Source organism: Ctenocephalides felis, unplaced genomic scaffold (assembly GCF_003426905.1).
Source record: "Ctenocephalides felis isolate EL2017-DRISC unplaced genomic scaffold, ASM342690v1 CF-g0.4_SCAFFOLD_00845, whole genome shotgun sequence".
Classification (NCBI taxonomy): Eukaryota; Metazoa; Arthropoda; class Insecta; order Siphonaptera; family Pulicidae; genus Ctenocephalides; species Ctenocephalides felis.
In genome coordinates this window covers 2,546,185-2,568,774 of record NW_020536999.1, presented here as the reverse complement: position 1 = coordinate 2,568,774, position 22,590 = coordinate 2,546,185, and the positions used below count along the sequence as shown (strand labels likewise).

The 22,590-nt window shown below is 29.2% G+C and overlaps 2 protein-coding genes and 2 long non-coding RNA genes across 4 annotated transcripts in view; 1 reads left to right on the top strand and 3 right to left on the bottom strand.

Moving 5' to 3' along the window:
- The window catches only part of LOC113363729 (general transcription factor 3C polypeptide 6), a 91,526-nt gene extending 75,484 nt beyond the window's left edge, over positions 1-16,042 (top strand). The window contains exons 2-3 of the mRNA XM_026606214.1: positions 15,304-15,487; positions 15,550-16,042. Of these exons, the coding sequence (XP_026461999.1) occupies positions 15,313-15,487; positions 15,550-15,845 (471 nt within the window). The 5' untranslated portion in view covers positions 15,304-15,312 and the 3' untranslated portion in view covers positions 15,846-16,042. The remainder of the gene's footprint in view (positions 1-15,303; positions 15,488-15,549) is intronic.
- Positions 16,043-17,558: 1,516 nt separating this feature from the next.
- Positions 17,559-18,710, bottom strand: LOC113363488. The gene is made up of 5 exons (XR_003365907.1): positions 18,560-18,710; positions 18,369-18,481; positions 18,147-18,294; positions 17,926-18,070; positions 17,559-17,843 (listed from the first exon to the last, which is right to left on the bottom strand). It is a non-coding gene; the product is annotated as an uncharacterized LOC113363488 (long non-coding RNA).
- Positions 18,711-18,722: 12 nt separating this feature from the next.
- LOC113363489 lies at positions 18,723-19,372 on the bottom strand. Its single transcript, XR_003365909.1, has 2 exons — positions 18,865-19,372; positions 18,723-18,800 (listed from the first exon to the last, which is right to left on the bottom strand). It is a non-coding gene; the product is annotated as an uncharacterized LOC113363489 (long non-coding RNA).
- Positions 19,373-20,797: 1,425 nt separating this feature from the next.
- LOC113364274 (NADPH:adrenodoxin oxidoreductase, mitochondrial) overlaps positions 20,798-22,590 on the bottom strand; it is a 2,940-nt gene continuing 1,147 nt past the window's right edge. Inside the window, exon 2 of the mRNA XM_026606762.1 lies at positions 20,798-21,621. Within this exon, the coding sequence (XP_026462547.1) occupies positions 21,053-21,621 (569 nt within the window). The 3' untranslated portion in view covers positions 20,798-21,052. The remainder of the gene's footprint in view (positions 21,622-22,590) is intronic.

The following is a 22,590-nucleotide window of genomic DNA, read 5'->3' as shown; positions in this document are numbered from 1 at the left end:
TTAATATTTGAGTTATTTAGAATTTTATTATAAATATCAATAGCTTATATAATATACTTGAAGGATAAGATTTGTAGATTTCATTTAAAATAGTTATGAGCATTTTAGAATTTTGAGATTTTGGTATATTATTAGGTTTAGTATATAGTATAGTATTTTAGTATATTGTACTATATTCGATCTTCTACAGATGCTAATATCAAAATTGATGAATTTTCTAAAGAATATTTGCGATATTTAGAATTTTATTATTTTAATAGAAAAATGCGTTTGGAGCAATTATGTATAAAAGGTAAGTGTTTTGGATTTTATATAAAATAGTTCTGGACACTTTAGAATGTTGTAATTTTAGTATATTATACTTCATTATGTTTACTACAAAAGCAAAGTAAGTTTTCTCACAAATATTTCTGATATTTACATTTTTATGAAGAAAGTACAGAATGGTTTTGACTAATTAAAGCCAAGTGAAGAGTTGGAAGTTTTAGATTTTATTTTAAATAGATTCGGATTTTGAATAGATTTAATAGTTTATATTAGAATGTTAGAGTTTTAGTAAGTTATACTCTAATATGTCTATTATAAATACAAATACTAAAATTGATAAATTTTCTAACAATTTTTTCTGATATTCAAAACTTTATGAAGAAAATGCATTTACTGGATTCATCCAGTATAAGAAAGTGTAAAATGAAGGATAAAAGTTATACATTTTTAAAAAATAGTTTCTTACATTTTAGAATGATGTAATTTTATAATATTATATAATATTATGTCTAATAAAAATGCAAATACTAAAATTGATATGTTTCCTCACAAATATCTGAGACATTTAGAATTTTATTAAGAAAATACTTCGATAGCATGTTTACGTCAACAATAAAAGTTTTAGATTTTATTTGAAATAGTTCTTGATATTTTAGAATATTATAATTTTAGTATATTATACTATGTTATGTCTACTACAGATACAAATACTAAAACTAGTATGTTTTCTCACAAATAATTCTGATAATTAAGATTTTATGACAAAAATGCATTGACTGCATATACAAGAGGAAGTGTAAGTTGAAAGATAAAAGTTTAAAATTTTTTGAAATTAGTTGTGAACATTTTAGAATGTTTTTATTTGAGTATATTATACTATATTGTATCTGCTACATTTATAAATACTAAAACTAGTATGTTTTTTCACAAATATTTTTGAAATTTAAATTTTTATGCAGAAAGTACAGGAAAATTTCGTCTAAGTGATAAGTTTAGAGAATTATTACATATTTCGTAACTTTTAAACCATTCGATTAATATGAATAGTGTGTTCTGAAAATTTGTTCAAAATTAAATTATCTTTTGTTTTGTCTAATGTTATAAACACCTACATCAACTCGGTATACCCTAAAATCGCATTTAAAATTGGGAAATTCTGGGTTCAAATATAGGCGTAGTAAATAACTAGTAACTTTGAGATGATGTATAAACCATTCGATTCATATGAATGGTGAGACATAACTCTTAAACCATTAAAAATTTAATTTTTTAATTAAAATTGATGAAGGCTGGAATTTTAGACGAAACGTGAGGAAAATAAGAAATTTTATGAATATTTTTTCAAAAATTTGTTTTGAGTTCTTACGTTTCGGCTAACATCCTAGCCATCATTCATTGGTATACAAATTTGATATCCTTAATTAATGAAGGATAGGATGTTAGCCGAAACGTGTGGTTTTAAAATGTTTTTTATTTTCTTATTATTTTCTTCACGTTTCGGCTAAAATTCTAGTCTTCATTAATTTTAATTAAAAAATTAAATTTTTCAAATAAAGTTATTAATAATATATTACTATATTATAAGACATTTTTTCAAAATAATGGTAAGGATTTATATATATATATATATATATATATATATATATATATATATATATATATCTATATATATATATGTATGTATATATATATATATGTATGTATATATATATATATATGTATGTATATATATATATATATATATATGTATATATATATATATGATATATTAAACCATTCCATTAATATGGATTAGGTTAGGTTTCGAAAAATTATTATGATCCTAGAGCAATTAGGTACATTCATAACGTTTATAAGAAAAATATGTGAAACTAATTAATGAAATTAAAAAATACGAAAATTTATTTACAAAATATTACTTATTAATTGATGATAATCATATTGGCCTAATAAATCGAAGGCAAATATAATTATTTATAATTAAAGTTTATATTCATATTTTACCTATAAATCTCCATTAGTATAATCCATTACAATCACCACTTATCAAAACCACAAAAAAAAAACACTAAAACAACACACACACCAATCTCATAAAAAACCCCAATCGAAAAAAAATCCGCGAATATGTTCTCATCTACTTTCGGCCGCGATTCCTCTTCCGCTCAAATTTCAAAACCGCACAAATTTTACATCAAATCAATCCTTGCACTCTCTACTTGCGCGTCCTTTGTAATTTTTCCAAAAATTCAAAATTTCCTTCGATTTTTCGCGATTTCCTAAGCGCGCGATCCTAGCTGTGTCAGCTTCGCTTTTGTACTAGTGAAAAACGCGGATCTCTTCGACACACGAAAGGTGAACGAACTCTCTTATTAGGGAGAGTTTCGATTGTGTGAGAGAGAGTGTGTGTGCGTGAATCGGGTGAGAGAGTGTGTGTGCGTGTGATAGTGTGCGTGCGTGACGTGTGAGAGTGTGTTAGTGCGTAAGATTGTGAGAAAGAGCGAGATAGATAGAGGGATAGAGTGAGAGAGATAGATGATAGTGTGAGTTTGCGGAAAAAGGACGCATGATGAGAGGTTAGATAAGGATAGAGATAGGATGAAACAGCTGGTGTGTGTGACTGTGTGATGAGGAATTTTTGGAGGTTTTTGGATGGGTTAAGGGAAATAGATCATGGGTTTTTGTTACTATTATGATTAAGACAGGTCTAAGTGAGAAAAACTTTGACTTTACTGTATTTTCCAATATTCCAATATTTTTACCCATTCTTTACCAATGCTCCAGGAAGTTTTTGCTAGAGTCCATGTCTCCAATTGGTACAGAGTCTTTTATCTTTTCGCAAAACGCGATTATATTTGCTCGTCAGTAGAGTCCTTTTATATTTTATATCATTAATTGATATTTTGTTCAATTTTTTTTTTGTCGTGAGAATATGTTTGCTTTGTTAGTAGAGTTCTTTTTTTGTTATCGTATCGAGAATCAGTTTGCTCGTTATCTTTTCATCTTAATTTACTTGTACTTGTTATTTTTTGTAAGTTTTGCTCGTCAGCAGAGTTCTTTTTGTCTTAATTTACTCGTTAAAAATCGGTTTGTTTACAAATTGAGAATCAGTTTGCTCGTCAGTAGAGTCCTTTTTTCTTAATTCGCTCGTTTAGAAAAGCCTATTTTTGCTTTGACAGTCAGATTGGTCGTCAGTACAATATTTTTGTAATCTTAATCTATTTGTAAAAAAAAATTGTGTGGCAAGAATTAGTTTGCTTGTCAGTAGAGTCCTTTTTTTTTCTTAATTTGCTCGTTTAAAAAAGCCTATTTTTGCTTCTCTTATAATCTTTTTGTCATCTTAATCTATTTGTAAAAAAAAACAATTGTGTGACAAGAATTAGTTTGCTTGTCAGTAGAGTCCTCTTTGTGACCTAATTTGCTCATTTTAAAAAATCTCTTCATTATTGAGAAACAATTTGCTCGTTAGTAGAGTCCTTGTTTATTTTAATTCACTCGTTATTTTTTTCTTTTTTATCCAAAAATCAGTTTGCTCGTCAGTAGTGTTCCCTTTTTTCTCAATTTCTTGGTTTAAAAAAGTCGTCAGTAGAGTCTTCCTTTTATCTCAATTTACTCGTTTTTTTCCTCTTTTTGACCTAACTTGCTCATTTAAAAAGTTTGTTTTTCTTGTTTTATTGAGAATCAATTTGCTCGTCAGAAGACTCCTTGTTTATTTTAATTTGCTCTTTTTTTCGCTCAATTAACTCGTTTTTTCCCTCTTAGGATAAGTTTGCTCGTCAATAGAGTTCTTCTTTTGTCTTTGTTATAGATTTTTTTTTGTTGACAAGAATCACTTTGCTCGTCACCACAGTTCTCTTATTATCTTAATTTGTCCTTTATTTTAGAGTCTAATTTTTCTTGTCCTACTGAGAGACGTCGACGGTGAAGTTATCCTTTTATATTATTATTTTTCTTGTTATTTTTTTCTTATCCAGTACTAGTTTGCTCGCCAGTAGAGTTCCCTTTTTGTCTTATTTGTTCATTTAAAATTCTCGTTTTTCTTCTCTTACTCCTTATCTGTTTGCTCGTCAGTAGAGTCCTTTTTTTGTCTTAATTTACTCGATTAAAATTTTTTTTGTGGTTGTCTCTTCTTGAGAGTCAGTTTGTTCGTCAGTTCGTTTTTCATTTGAATTTACGCGTTAATTTTTTTTCTGTTCCAGAATCAGTTTGCTCCTTAGTAGAGTTCTTTTTTTTTCTCAATTTGGTCGTTTAAAAAGGGTTATTTTATTTTATCTTATTGAGAGTCAGATTGCTCGTCAGTAGAGTCCGCTTTTTCCATTTGATCGTTTCAAAAGGGCTATTTTTCCATCTCTTCTTGAGAGTCAGTTTGCTCATTAGTAGAGTCTCCTTTTTTTCAATTTGGTCATTTAAAAAGGGCTATTTTATCATTTCTTCTTGAGTCAGTTTGCTCGTCAGTAGAGTCCCATTTTTGTCTTTAAAATGTCTGTTATTTTTCTTATTGAGAGTTAGTTTGCATGTCAGTAAAGTTCTCTTTTTATCCTAATTTGCTCGTGAACAAATCATTTATTTAGTTTACTCGTATCGTTACGTAATATGAAATAGTATTAAGTAATGTTTACAAAAAGTTTGAAGATATGTAGTTTACTAACTTGTAATTTAATATTTTTGGCCTCACGTTAAAAACAAAGAAATTGGATAGATGCATATTGTATTTCATAATATATATATTTATATATATATATATATATATATATATATATATACATGGATTAAATATGATATAAAAATTAAATGTAAATAAATATAAAAATGTTGTAGGTGACTAAATGCTCAGAGTAAGCAAGGCCAAATAAAATTAAAAAAAAAAATCCGTAGGGTAAGTTATAGTAATCGCAAAAAAACGAAAATGAAAATTTTTATTTAGATCTTTACGTTTCAGAAGTTTCTGAACATTTTGGCATACTTTACTAATTATATATATACTAGCAAACCCGACGAACTCCGTTTCGCCACCAGATGGTTTCGTGAGAAAGATGAAGAATTTTTTTGTTTGTTTTATATTTGAAAAGGAAAAATTTGATTTTATTATACAACAGTAATGAATTCATTTCGATTACAAAAATGAAGTGTTTTTAGTTGAACTTCTCTAAGTAAATGAAAGTGAATCCGCAAATTATCCGTTTCATTGAAGTGCTCTTTGGTAAACCACATTTTTTGTTTTTTGGTCTGACGTTAACACAAACAAAGCGGATGGTTTTCCAACTCGAGAACAGGCAACGTATAACTGCCCATGTGAAAAACAATGATTTTCTAAATAATCTATTTGAAATTTATCCCGCAAACACTAAGCGATTGATTGGCTTTGCGACTTGTTATTGCGAACGCAAGGCGAACTGGAAATTGCAATCGTTTGAAGTCAAACGGAAGACCAGTCGGAATCATTGGTATGTCACCAAATCGCCAGCAATTTTTGATTGAATGGTGAAATTCAGTGCGTGTACTTTATTATTGTTTGCGGCAAGAATTGCTCGTTGACTTAGCCAAGCATAATTCTGATAATTCTCACTAATGTCATTACTCGAATTTTTAATTAGGGTGCGTGAAGTTCCAGCAGCTTGCATTAAGGCACGATGCTATGCACAACTAATTTTCTTAGCTATAAACCTTGCGGAACCCGAGACCTTTCCAACGAATGCAAAATTATCGAAATCGGTTCGTGCGTTCTGGAGTTATTTCGTCAGGAAGGAAAACCCGACTTATTTTTATATATATAATATAGAAGATATAGAATCGAATCGAAACGTATGGAAAAATGAAAATGTTTTAAAAATATTTATTTTATTTATATTCATACTTGATGTTACGCCCGCCAAGAAATAAATAAATATATATGTATATATATATATATATACGTATATATATATATATATATATATATATATTTATAAATTCTAAGTCGAATGACAGGATTCGATCCAAAGATCCCTGTCGTGCGAATCGAACACGCTACTAATTAAGTGAGCTATGCTCGCCACGATGGGAAGTTAAAATTCTTAATTTTACTAATTTTGAGAGATTTCGGTGGTAGACATTTTACCCGTGGACCTTTAAGCAAATCCAGTCCAGGAAGTACATTGTATTCTTCTACTTCAAGTATTGCCATCATATGTACTTCCATGTCCCTTGCACGTTACTCATAACCTACCTTACGCCTTCAATTTCCCGTTTCTCTTTCGCGTCGAGTTCATGTATCTAGGTAGACCGACCGAGAGACCGACCATTCTTTAACAAGACTTAGGCCGGCGTTCCATCGCTCCATCGCTCCATCGTTCCAGCGTTCACCTCTGCTGAATAGTAATTTTCAATTTCGTTTCCTGCTTTCACTTTCGACTCATTTCAAACGAGAGAGAGAATTATTATTACTCGCCGTCATAGATAGAATAGTAGAATGATCTATTAGATGGAATGGCGATGGCGATGGCGTTGTTACGTAATCGTTGCAACGACGAAAGTGGCGGCGGCGGTTGCACAACCGAACCAGAAACCAGGAGGTAATTGCAGTAATGAATAGATGGATGGATGGAACGAATGGGTTTTGCAATCGATTCAATGATAGTTCAATGGTACGCCAATTGAATTATACAATAATAAACAAATAAATATGTAAATAAACTAGTAAAACTCCCAACCAATCCAAAGTTTTTTTCCGTTTTGGTATTGGTATTTTGCCTTGAGGCAAGTTACATGAACTTTCTGATATGTATGAATAATCGACTCAATCAATAAAATATAAATTCATTTATGAGTGATTAAAAGTATTCCGAGTGGATTTATTACACATATTGAAAGCGAACGAACACGTTAACTCGAAGTATTTTCTAAAACCAGATTTTCAAAGTAGGTATGTTCATTAAGGGGCACAACTAGTGTGAAATTTTCAAAAAATCGAATTTTCAATTTTTCTATATTCCAATAGGTAGGTTATACCTTTAAAAATAACATACAAAAATTTTAAATCGATATCTTAAATAGTTTTTTTGTTACAGCCATTTAAAGAGTATATATAGTGCATAGTATAACGATCATTTAATCTTTAAACGCGTTTTTCTCGAAACGGCATTTTTCGAATTTGCTGCAGCGATTACTCAAAAACAAATGATGTGATCACTATCAATTTTTGTTTACATGTTCTATATATAGTTATCCGTAAAATGAACTATCGATTTTTGGATCGGATCAAAAATCGAATTTTGGCAGTCCAAAAACGACCTAAATTTTGGGTAAAATTCGATTTTTTTTCAAAAAACGCCGTCATTTTGTCAATTTTTGATTTTTTTTCTTTATCGTAGTTCAATTTACAGACAATATTATCAAGTTTACCGATAATTTTTTTCTTTTTAATTTCATCCACGTAGAGGGCCGGAATCACTGCAGCAGTGAAGGGCCTTTTTTTTCGCGCCGTTGGAGATCGACGATAATTAAAAAAATATTTAATTTTTTTCTTTAAAAATTTTACTATGTATTTTTAAAACTTGTATGAATATACTCCTGAAATTTTGAAATGATTGATAAAGTAGTTTTTTAATATAAATTTCCAAAAATCACCTTTTTTTAGGCGGTTACACTAGTTGTGCCCCTTAATTACCAGAAAACAGCTCGGTAGATTTTCACCTAAAACTAATCAGTATCATTCCCAACTAATATGTTTCGAACAGTTTTTGATTTTTTAAAGTCGATTCAGTAGTATAAGTTCAAAAATAGACGAAAAGTTTAACACTTTTTTTCCAAATTACAAAGAAACGGCTTGGCAGATCGACGCACAAAACTGACAAACGACAGTCCTTATTGAGATACATCAAATGGCTTTTAAATTTCTGAAATCGGTTCAGGCGTTTTTGAGAAAACGTCGATCAAATGTCTAATTTCGACAAATGCCAAAAAAACGATACTAATTTCTGCAAACTTTGACGATTTTTCATAATTAAACGACTTGTCGTAGGGCCGTAATATTTTAGTATGATAAGCTGATAACTGTCTTGTATAAAATAATATAATAAAATTAAATCTTTGAGAACGAGTTCAACTCAGTCCGTATCTTAATAAAATTGCAAGTTGCACTTCCTACTTTCACTTGCGATTTGCATTGAAATGCATTTGAATTCTTTGCAAGTGCACAGAGATGGACTAGAAATAAATTGAAATTTTAAATAAATGAATATTTTAAGTCACACTTCAAAATATTGTTAGAACTTAAATAGGGGCTATAGCAATTACCTTATCTTATTTTAGAATAATAGTATCATGACATGGCAAGTTATATTACCTTTATAAAGTTGCTAGAAGTTGCAATGCTAACTGTAAGACTAACTTATAAGGTAGTTCTTTTGGACGATAAAGTTTTTAACTTTCCGTAGGGTAAGTTATAGTAATCGCAAAAAATCTAAAATAATTTTTTTTTTCAAAAGTTTCTAAACATTTTGACATACATTAGAAAAAATTATGTATGTGTGTGCGCGCGGATACAAATTATCGTCGATCAACTGATTTAAATAATTCAAAAACATTCGATTTTTATTAATGGCTAGAAGTGCCGATTAGTTTTTGGCAAAGGCAGGTCTAGCGGTTTCGAATATTTTCCGGCAAAAAGAGCCATAAATGGTAATTCAGTTTTTGAGACAACGGAATGTTCGTGTGAAATATTCAAAAAAATTTACTATGTATATTTTACTTGTATGACAAAATGAAGAAATGATTAAATTTTTGGAAAGGCAGGTCTAGTGGTTTTCGAGATTCAATGGAAAAAGTAAAAAAAAACGCTGTTTGGCGGTCAAAAGTGATCATTAGCTATTGCACATTAAATTATCAAATATTTTATAGAGGTTTTATTAATAAGTATAAATTTTGTTCACATTTCTACGACTTCTGTACCTATGTTTATCCGTTAGATTGCGACGCGATTTTCTAAACAAAAACTTAATCAATTTCATTTCTCCAAGACAGTTATGTAGCACGATTGTTTTGGAAAAAAGTAAAATTTTTTAGAAAATCCAAAGTATAAAAAAATTCTAAATATAAAAAAAAATTAAATAATTTCAAAAATGTTAAAATTTTCCTAAAAGCATTTTTTTTAAAGCATTTTATAAATACTTGTTAAGAATTTTATCGTTTTCATGGTCATTGCTGAATATAAGATCTAACAAATTAATAATATCTTTTTTACATTTTGTTATTAAATAATAAATACTTATTAATATTTAATTTTTGTTTACATTACAGTACAAATGGGTAGGCAGGTAAACAGGAAGACTTGATTTCATTCAAGTGTTGCCTGATCTAGTGAATTTCCAAACTCATATTTTCAAAATAAAAACAAAACTAGGTGTTAGTCCAAGTGCAAAAACTGTTATAATCGACTAAATCAATAAAAGAAATGACTTTTAGCAACTTTTGAAATAGTTATTGAATTCTCAATTAAAAATAGTGTTAGCAATTTTTGAGGAAACGTCCACCAAAAATCAAATTTGTTTTAAATTTTTTCAGCATGTGTGTCGAACGATTCAGAATGACTTGTAACGTCGAGAAAAGAGAAAATTGCAGCAAATCGGAATTTCTGGTGAAAACTTAAATACTTTATTAATAAGTATAAATTTTGTTTACATTTTTTACGAGTTCTGTACCAATGTTAATCCATTAGACGGCGACGCGGTGCTTTCGCGTTTCGATATTACTTCTCTAAACAAAAATTTAATTATTTTCACTTCTCGCAAACAGCACGATTGATTTAAAAAAAAGTTCAAAATTATCAAAAAAATTTAAAGTATAAAAAAAAAATCAATTTTTTTCAAAAATTTTAAAATTTTTATTTGTTTCACTTTTCAAAAATTTTAAAAGTTTCTTTAAAAATTTAAATTTTTGGTACGGAAAGTTACGACAATTTGCCTGGCACGAAGCCATTCACCACTAATTAATGTTTCATTTCATGTGACGCCATACTTGATCATGTACATATTGTGAATTAGTTTTGAAGTAAAACTTCTTTAGGCGCGACGACAATCCAACAGCAATATGAGGATACTGCTGTTGCATTCTTGTCGCGTCCAAAGAAGTTTTACTTCAAAACTAATTCGCAATATGTACATCATCAAGTATGACATTATATACAATACGATTGGTATCACAGTTTTTTCTACGTATGTGATGATATTCATATATGACGCAATTTCTTGATAATTTTATCGCTCGGCCTTTTGTTTGTATCGACAGTATTATATATAGTTAAAAGTTAGTCGTTGATCGTGTCGTAGTATGTCGTACGTATGTCGCATGCCACTTCGGCGGGACATTGATCTCTAAATAAAAATCATTTGAACTTGAACGCGGACACAAATATATTTACATCATATATAATAGATTCCGATTCGGATTCGAAAATAAAAGATTGTGGTAAATGAAATCATATCTATAAAATTAGGAAAATATTTCAATTATTAACTTTCCATTAGAAAATTATAAATTTTGTCAAAACTTTCTGGACATGCGTTACTGGGTGTATGTGTATATATGTGCGGATGCAATTTTTCATCGACGATTTCGGGGGCACATATCAACCTATTGGAATGATTCAATTCAAATTCGACTTTCTATTACCCGTGAGACATACATGCTGCTTAGTTTTTATGAAAGGCAGATCCGACAGTTTAGGAGATTCGGAGCAACAAGTGGCATTTCAATTTTTGAGAGAACTGAGCATCCGATTAGAATGATTTTAATGTGTGTGTCACTAAACTACTCCTAAACGGCTATTGTCTTTAACATTGTCTATTATTTATGAGAATTATTGGAACTGAATTGCAAAGTTAAAGTTATTTATTTGAAGTATATAAGTGAGTTTTAGAACTTTAGCTAGAATTAAAAATAGAATTCGAATTATTATCGATATTCAAAGAAAAAAAAATATTTCACCCCAAAAGCAATTTTTTCGTCAACATAAGCAGAAAGTTATTTGAATCATTCAAATCGGATGCTTAGTTCTCTCCAAAACATTGACATTTTTTTGCACATTTAGCTCGGTATCTCCAAAACGGCGGGACCTGCCTTTGCCAAAAACTAATCACCAATTCTCCACATCATTACAAATTGAATATTTCTTGAATCATTCAAATCGGACGCTTCGTTCTCTCAAAAACTCGATTTCTATTTTCTGCACTCTTTGCTTTGTATCTCCGAAACGGCTAGACTTGCCTTTTCTTAAAACTATTCAGCACACCTCCCATCAAATGTTTTTTAAACCATTCAATCGGTTGATCCGTGCGCCCGAAAACGTGGACTAAAGTTTGTATCCATACACACACATCCATTTTTTCTGAGGTATGCTAAAATGTTCAGAAACCTCTGAAACGTGACAAAATGCAAAAATTTTCATTTTTGATTTGTGAACGATTACTATAACTTACCCCTACGGGAAGTTAATAATAGTGATGAATTAAAACAATATGGTAATCATGGCGAAAAAAGTGGAAAAATTAAAAAAAAAATATAATTGTTTGACAGATGAATGAAATAAACTTGAATATATTATATATATATATATATATATATATATATGTGTGTGTGTGTGTGTATATATATAATAGTTCCGTTAGGACATCGCTCTTTTGAGGTTCAAGGTCGCTTCATTTCAATTTGTTTGAATTTGCTCATCCACGACATATATTATATATACATATATATATACATATATATATATATATATATATATATATATCGCGCCCACGTTCATTTGCAATAATATTAGAACATCTTTTTAAATTTGATGGACGCCATCACTACTATTAGATCATCTTTTATGTCGTCCATTAAAAACTATTTCATACACGTGAAATGACTATAAACTTTATTTATTATTTTACATTTTGTTTAGTAATCTATCGAAGAGGGAGTTTAATTTTTCACCAGAAATTCCGATTTTCTGCAGTTTTATATTTTCTCGACCTTTCAAATCATTCTATATCGAATGAGACCAGTGTTAAAAAAGTTTGGAAGAAAATTTGACTTTCGGTAAAATATAATATTTTATCGATCAAGAACAGCATACGTTTTGAATCTTGCTTTGACCCATCTTCAGTGCATAAAATCAATTCTAACAAAGTACAAAAAATGAGAAACAGTAATTAATATTCATATATAACATAGTAATAAAACAAAAAATATTTAAATGGAGTTAATAAAATACAAATAAATATGAATTTTAAGGATAGGATTCTGTGATCAAACAATTTTGAGAATTTTCAATACAATAACTTAATATTTTATTTGAACTTTAATAACTTAAGTATTTTATTTTATTTTTGATATTATTTTTTTATAGCTATGCGTACATATTAATTAGTGTTTCTTTGTCTTTTGTTTGAATTATTTGTTATTATTATTGTATAATTGAATTTAATAACATAAAGCATATAATTATTATTATAATTTTGCTTCACCATGTTAACTTTATTCTTCCAATTTGGCAGCCTGATATCAAGCAGCATTAATATCGGTTATTACTTGAAATTTTTTTTTCAATTACAATATTTATTATAACTGTTAAATAATTTAACATCTAACAATAATGATACCAAATTTAAATAAATAAGAGTAAAAAGGATAGAATTTACATTAAAATGATATCCGTAGTAATTACTTGCAAAATAATACTTTGATTTGAAAAGTGTTTAGTTTTAAAGACAACAAGCGTATTGTTCAATTTTAAAATAATTATAAGTGTATAAATACACAATTTTTGTTATAAATAGTTTCTCAAGATGAGGACATCCCACTTTCACGAAACAATTTTTTGAAGAAAAAATAAGGCTCTTAGTTCAGAAATTTAAAATTTTACACACACACACATATATATATATATATATATATATTATATATGTATAATTTATATATGTATTTTATATATGTATTATATATATTATATATATAGTGTATATGTATAATTTATATATGTATGTATATATAGATCAGCTGACTGACGCAAGTATAAAAATACACAAAAAAGATCAATAAACTTAAATCACAAGGTCAATGAAATATATCTGTCATACACATATGTGCCTATATATATATATATATATATATATATATATATATATATATATTCAGGTCCTTGACCCTGCCGAAAATGTTACAATATCACTTTCCTTGTCGAACGAACGGGTCTCTGCTAAACATATATATATATATATATATATATATATATATATATATATGATATATAAATAAGAGTGTCCTGGATTATACAATATTTGATATTTATCTTTCCTAACAAGAAGTCCAATTAATAATACAAAACGTAAATTTTTTAATGCCGTTTAGAGACTAGATATGTCTTATTATCAGACTTTATTTTTATATTTTCATAAATTAGAAAACGTACCAATGGATGGTTCTCTAAAAACATTATACCTTTATTAAGTCTCAGATTAATTACTAAATGTCTATTAATTATAAGACAGATTGTAATTTAAATAAGAAAAAAAACTTTGTTTTTTAATTTAAACAAGTTTTCGTTAAAAAAACAACAGTGCAAAATTTATATATTTCAAAATTTGAATGAACATTTTTAATAAAAAAAATACACAAAATTTTGAAACATATATATTTTATACTGATGATTTTTAGCTTGATGAGACATTCAGTTTTTAGCTAAATCTGGACATAGGAACTAACTATATTATCTAAACAGAATTTATAATAGGGGATAAATGTATTTATATATATATATATATATATATATATATATATATAGTAACCCCTATTTCTTATTTCACAAAACTGATTTTTTATAAATTTAAAGGGTCTCTTTCAAGTGTTACTGGTTTTACAGAACTTTACTATTATTCTATTGTGAATATATATCATATATATATATATATATATATATATATATATATATATTAAATTATACATTTAGTCAAGACGTAATAAATTAATAAAAAAATACTTCTTGGCAATTGAACAAAATTAAAGTGAAACGAAAAGATACATGTATGATTTTCAAGAACGTTGCAGGCGCATTTATTTTATATTAGGTTGTCAAATATCTCCCTTCCGCTTTTTTGCTCTTGGTTTATAATACAAAAAGGCGGAAGGGAGATATTTGACAACCTTATATTATGTTTATTAGAATATTTGTAAAAAATATTATAGACAATGAAAAATATATAAAATAAATCTATTATATCATGTCCATGTTAAAGCCACAACGTGGAAAAAATATTAGGTACACTATCATAAATATTGCAATTTATAAAGAGGGTGTCAATACCATATGTAGGTTTTGAGACAACTTTAGGGTGTCAATATGCAAGTATTTACAGACTTAATGCTGGGTATCTCAAATTTCCAGGTGAACTTTCTATAATGACTAGACTGTAAAATTACACTTTGTAAATCGTAAAGAGACTCTACTGACGTGCAAACTAATTTTCATCAATAGCCTTTTTGATTCGGTTCAGAAGTCGAATATGAGTCGATTGAAGTCGGTTGATGCCGTTCATATTGATTTGGATCAGATGTGGGATGGTTTTGGATGATTTAGTAAAAAATTTAGGGTTCTTTTTCTGTTTATTCAAATATATGTTTATACATTTTGTGTCTCAATCAGTCAGACAAAAAATTGTCTGGTGTAAGAGATTATAGTAAATATAATTTGGCTTGATACGAGTTGATTCGAACCAAGTAAAATCTAATTTAAATCAAATTTTAAGGAATTAAATCGAATGATTTGATTCGATTCGACTTCACTAATAAAATTTATACGATTTTAAATTTCGCGCCATCTGCGCGCTATCTATCCAGAAAACGTTGCACTTTTTGACACTTTATAAATTATATTTATTTTATTTACACATTTTTATTACAAAATCATTACACTAATACTCTAATTTTTATTAATTAAGTCTAATTAGTTTTATTACTATAGTATAAGTAAAAATCAGTGATTATTTATAGTGATTTAATAAATTATTAAAATTAACCTAGAAGAACAACATGTCAGAAACAAAAAACGATGACTCCGATACAGAAACCGAAGAAATTGTTATTTATGCTGATTTTGCTGAATTATTAGACGAAACTATTTTAGATTCTAAAGATATAAAAGTAGAGTTAATAGGAATCGACAGTAACACACCGATTTTACAATTGGGAGGACATGTTTTTAAAGGTTAGATTAAAACTTCCAAATATAATTTTATTCTATTTTACTATCATACTATCATTTACTAGGTACCTGGGATGAAATGATGGGTACTGCCGTAATATTCGAGGAATCCAGAGAACCAATGGAAGGTGATCCTATATTTGATACAAGTCCAGATATCACATTGAAATATAAGTATAAAACGACTAAAAGACTGAATATGGAAAGGATTTTTATTGAAAGAAAGGACGAGCCTTCGTGTTCAAATACTAAATTGGAACGTACTATACCGACATGTAGTACTTTGGAAGAAGCGTTTGATAAATTAGTGAAGGAGGCTAATGAGATGAATATTAGTGATTCGGAGATGAATGATGAGTAGAATTTATAATGGAGAGTTGTATTTATCTTTTGATTTTGTATATATTTTGTTATTATGTGAGGACGTTTATGAAACGAGGTGTAAGTGGGGTTTTGTCTTTGCAAGACAAGTTGCAAGAACTTCTCGCTGTGTGTAAATAATTAACTTAAAAAGGTTTTCTAGTGTTAGAGGCATGAATTTTAGGTTATTTGTAAAAAAGAAGCAATACATTTTTTATTATCATTTTTTTATATAATTTATTTTTCATTTATAATACATTTATCATCTGTATTTATAATACAGGAAAAAAGTAATCTAGTGGTGCATGGCATCGTGCCTTAAGGCAAATTGCTGGAACTTCCCATTAAATACTGTAACTTTCATTATTTGTATTTTATAGACAAAATATAAGAGCTTATGAATTGGACGACGACGTTCATATACATATGTTTACATGAAAAGTAAATAAACATAACTTAATCAAGCGGAGTTAGAATGAAGGACCTTATCTCATATTTATAAGATTTTTATAAACTGAATTGCAAAGTTAAAATTATTTATTTAAAGTATATAAGTGAGTATTAGAATTTTTGCTAGAATTAAAATTAAAATCCAAATAATTTTAGATATTCAAAAAAATATTTTTTTTGAAAATGAATTTTAATTTTTTTTTGCTTTCCCCAAAAACAATTATTTCATCAATACAAGCAAAAGGTTTTTTGAATCATTCAAATCGGATTCTTCGTTCTCTCAAAAACAGCCATTTTCTGCACTCTTTGCTCCGTATCTCCATAACGGCTGGACCTGCCTTTGCCAAAAACTAGTCAGCACATCTCTCTATCAAAAGGAATCGAATGTTTTTTAAACCATTCAAATCGGTTGATCCGTGCGCCCGAAATCGAAAAATTGTATCGAAACATAACATACATACACACACATTCATTTTTTCTAAGGTATGCCAAAATGCTCAGAAACCTCTGAAACGTAAAAATATGCAAAAATTCAGGTGTAGCTATTCAGGTAAAATTTCCAAATGTGAATAAAAATCATATATTTTCTATATTTTTTCTTTTCTTGCTATTTTTTTAAAAATATAATTGTTCTATAGTTTACAAGATTTATCATAAATTTATAAACAAGTTTTAAATATATACATAGGAGCCAATTCTCCAATAAAATTGAGTGTTATGGGTCTATATTCGTATGAATTGTTAGTAAAAACTATCAAAAAGTTAAATATTTGCTGTGCAGTCAGGCGTTTTACACATAAAACCTACATATTATATACCCAGTAAACATGCGATATGGCCACAACATCGTGGCAATATTTTATTTAGGTCGTGTGACATGCGGTTCCCATATTCATTTTCCTCGATATTTAATGGATACGGCCGCAAATTTATGTAACTATCGAACAACTATCGAGGTTCGGTCTCTGGCGCACGTGGCGTTCGTGATACATGAAAATCGACGTTGACCCACATATGTTTGTTTATTATGATAAGACCGTCTGACGTAAGGCGTTCACCCCAGTCATGACGTCATTGGCGAATGAAAACGATTCGGTCATGACGTCATACAAAATGGCGACTCAGTTATGACGTAGTAGCACCTGAAAGTGATGACGTAATGCAATTAATATTCTTTTCTGTACGAATAAGCATTTATTTACGTGAATAATAAGAAATTTTACAATATTTAAATATTACAAATTAGAATTGTAGTTTTGAAATTATAAAATTTTAACATGAACTATACTAGAAAACTTTTTACAAATTATTCAATCTTAACATATTAATAACAGTATATTTAATGAAAATTGTTGTATATCTAATGAACGTAATTCTATTTTTGGGGCGTGAAGTGTGAAGTGTTGCATAAGTATTCTATCGCCACTTCCTTATACATCAAACAGCCTGCCTATTTTTCATTATTTCATTCTATCGCCAGTTCATTGCATCAAATGCCAGGATACAGATTATGCACATATGACATACTGCCCCAAATTTTGGAAGTTTTCTAAAACAAATTCAAACATAATGTGATTTACTGTATATAATATATATATATATATACAGCTACCATATGTGTAGCTACCTACATGTTCAGTGTACAAATCTCCATCATCTTAAAGTCGCTTTTACACATACATTTTTAACACTGACTGATTTCATTCTATCGCCAGTTCAATACATCAAATGCGAGGATACAGGATATTCATATATGATGTACTTCTTGGAAGTTTTCTAAAACAATTTGAAACATAATGTGTTTTATTGAATCTAATAATATATATACCACTCCATATGTGTAGCAACTTACATATTCAGGAGACAAATCTAAATCGTCTTCGAGTCGCTTTTGCAGATACATTTTTTTTAACCTGATTGAATTCATTATATCTTCAGTTCATTATACATCAATCAAGTTCATGCATATATGACATACTGTTCCCAATTTTAGAGGTTTTCTAAAACAATTATAAATATAATGTATTTGTTACCAAATAATATATATACAGCAACTATATATGAATCAACTTACATATTAAGAAGATAAATCTCCATTATCTTCAAGTTGCTCCTAAACATACATTATTTGAGCCTGTCTAAAGATCTGTATATTGTTCATCGTTTCATTCCAATTTTGTACGACTTCTGAAATAAATATGAACATGGCATACGTGTTTGCTGTTTATATATATTTGTATAGCTATTATATTTGTAGTGACTTACATATTCAAACAATCATTCTCGATCCGCTTCTCAACCGACTAATTTAAGAGATTTAAGAAGTGAGGTTATGTCGAACACATGGATATGTTAATGTCTTAATTTAGTAAAATAATTATTTTAACCTTGATAAACGATCCTTATTATTGTCCTCAGATTTGTAAGATATGCTATTTGGTTACCTCCTTTGTCATCTAAAGAAATCGACATAAAATAACGTTTCTTCATCCCAGGATATAATGCACTAAATGGAATTCAAAATCGTGAAGTAATTACATATCTATATAAATAATATATGATATACTTACAGTGTCATTTTTCTACACTTTTCTACAATTATCATAAACAAGTTGCTTAACTAAACGAATGTAATTATTATACTAAAGAAAATATAACTTGATGCATGATAAATTCGTGACATTTTGCGCCATTTTGTACGCGGTTAGCTTTCGTCAAAGAAACAGTCGGTTCCACCAGTGGCCACGGCGCGCTGATGTAAAGCTTTCTTTGTATGGTCACACACACCAGCACACAACGCACACAACGCAGCGCACGACGCGTTTGCTTCACGCCGTGTGACGTCATTGATTATGCTTTGCATGTGTGCTAACACACACCAGCGCACGACATGTATCTCACATGAAATTCAACGATGTCATTACCCCCGACAGCGCGTGTTTATGTCTCGTGAGACAACTCAATGCGAGCTTTGCGTGTATTGTAACACACACAAGCGCACGCAAGTTTAAAATCCTCTTGTGGCGTAGATTCGATAACCGCATTATAATAACGATGTCGATATTATAGAAGATCACATCGCGTGTTTACTGGGTATAATATATATATTTATAATATATATGGGTCATTCTTTTACAAACCGGAAATTTTTTGTTTTAACCTTGACATTTTAGAATTGTCTGAAAATTTGTTTACAGATACTATTCATAAAATCATTTGACACGTATTTCAGGATTTTGCCTGAAAAAATTTTTTGACGTTAATATTTACGATTGAAATATGGATTTTTTGCTCAATTTCTATGAACATCATCTGCGGTAAATTAATTATCTCCGGATGTGCTGATCCAATCAGTATTATTTTTTTTATTACACTCATATTGAAGTGAACTTTGTAATGATTAAAAAATTTTTTGTTGTTTTTGCAATTTTCTTAACAATAACAACCCTTAAATATTTACAAGGTTTTTTACTCGCCTTTACCCGAATTGAATCGATCAAAAAAAAACATATATTTTCTTTTTTTCTCTGCAACAAAATTCTTTTTACAATTTGTGGAGGTTTGTTACATCGAAAGATATTAAATATTTTCAAAGCGCGAGCCCCGCTTTTCACGTCGTGGACCTCAAAGACTTGTACTCATTTGTCACTTTCGAATGACAATCTTATTGTTTTTCGGTTGAAAAATATTTTATAATTTCGCTTCTGGCGAAAAATGAACGTATAGTCGAAAAAAACATTAGGGGAGAGCGGAGCTTAAAAGTTCGTGGGTAAAAAGATCCACTGCCAATATCTCAAAAACAAGTAAAGTTAGAATTTTTTTAACAACAATATTTGAATGTAGAGGAATATTTAAGTTGGCTTCAACCCTTTCTGATATAATCTCTATTAATGATTATGATATAATGATATTCTGATATAATCTCTATTAATGATTAATCTCTATTAATGATTAAAAATTTTTTAATCATTACAAAGTTCACTTCAATATGAGTGTAATAAAAAAAAATAATACTGATTGGATCAGCACATCCGGAGATAATTAATTTACCGCAGATGATGTTCATAGAAATTGAGCAAAAAATCCATATTTCAATCGTAAATATAACGTCAAAAAATTTTTTTCAGCAAAATCCTGAAATACGTGTCAAATGATTTTATGAATAGTATCTGTAAACAAATTTTCAGACAATTCTAAAATGTCAAGGTTAAAAAGTGTCCGGTTTGTAAAAGAATGACCCATATATATTTGAACATTTTGAAAAAAATCTGAAAATTTGTATCCGCGCACGCGCGCACACACACACATACACATACATCCAATTTTTCTGAGGTCTGCCAAAATATACAGAAACCTCTGAAACCTAAAGATATATAAAAAATTACATTTTCGATTTTTTTGCGATTACTTTAACTTGCCCTACGGGAAGTTAAAAAGATACAAACATTTCCAAAAATTTTATGATTTATTTTCATAACTAAAAATACATGCTCTTTTTGGCTGGGGAGAGAGGATGATTTTAAATATTACCACGTGTAAATTCAAAAACCCTAAAAAAATTGATCACGTGATTTATGGACCTAAGGGTTTCATGTGTAAAGCGCCTAATTGCACTGCAAATACATAGCATTTTGACAGTTTTTACTACCAATTCATATGAACATAGCATTACCATAACATTTATATTTTATCCAAAAATTGGCCCTTTATTAACATTTTTATAAAATATCCAACAACCATAAAAATTATTTAATTTACCTAACCAGCAATCTCCAACATCTTCCTAACATCCAACAATTTCTCCCTAGGTTTACCCAATTTTTTACCCTCATCCATCTCGAATTTATCAATCTTCTGCCAATCCTTCCAGGTAACAACTTGATTCTTCAACCCCAAGCCTTCAAATCCACTTTTTGAGTCCTCGTCTTTCTGCATTTCGAAATCTTTACACATATTTTCCGCGACTTCGAAAGCATTCGACATTGTGGTCAAAATAACACCAGTCGGTCCCGTTCTTAACCAGCCAGCCACATAAAGACCAGGATCTATTTTTCCGGTTTGGGTTAAAACTTTACCGTCTTTGTTAGGGATAAAACCTTTAGATGTGTCGAAATTTAGGTTGGGATCGGCGCAAATGGATTTGTAGCCGATGCTTCTTAAGGCAAAATTGAAGTCTATGGTTTCTTTATCACCAGTAGGCAATGCTTTGTCTGATTCCATTTTATTGACGATGAATTCGGCTAAATGTTTTGCTTGGGAGAGATCTTCGGGCTTGAATAGCACCGGAGAGCGGTGGAATATGGGACAGAATTGTTTTTGGCTGCTGTCTGAAATTGGTAAATGAACTAGGTAAAAGTGGCATTTTTCTTTAAGGGGCACAACTAGTGTAAAATTTTCAAAAAATCGAATTTTCAATTTTTCCATGTTTCGATAGGTTATACCTTTAAAAATAACATACCAAAATTTTAAATCGGTATTTAAAATAGTTTTTGAGTCACAGCCATTTAAAGAGTATATATATATAGTACATAGTACAACGATCATTTTATCTAAACGCGTTTTTCTCGAAACATCATTTTTCGAATTTGCTGCAGCGATTACTCAAAAACAAATGATCCTATCACTATCAAATTTGAATTTTGCATGTTCTATATATAGTTCTCCGTAAAATAGCCTATCAGATTTTTGATCTAATCAAAAATCGAATTTTGGCAGTCCAAAAACGACCAAAATTTTGGGTAAAATTGGACTTTTTTTTAAAAAACGCCGTAATTTTGTCAATTTTTGTTTTTTTCTCTAACGTAGTTCGTTTTACAGTCAATATTATCTAGTTTAACGAGATTTTTTTTTTTAAATTTCATCCACGTAGAAGGCCGGAATCACTGCAGCAGTGAAGGGCCTTTTTCTTGTCGCGCCGTTGGAGATCGACGATAACTTAAAAAATATTTAATTTTTTTCTTCAAAAATTTTACTATGTATTCTTAAAACATGTGTAAATATATTCCTAAAATTTTGAAATCATTTATAAAGTAGTTTTTTTAATATAAATTCCCAAAAATAACCTTTTTTTAGGCGGTTGCAATAGTTGTGCCCCTTAAAGCAAGGTAATCATTGACTGGGCCCCTGATATCTATTAACATAAAAAGTTTTATAAAAATGTTTTTTTCAGCAGTTTATTAGGAAGAAACGGCTTGCCCAAAACTAATCAACACGATTCTCAAATAAACATCTTTCCAATAGTTTTTTGGTTTTTGAAATTGTTCAGAATTTTTGAAGAAACGTTGTAATTCTAATAA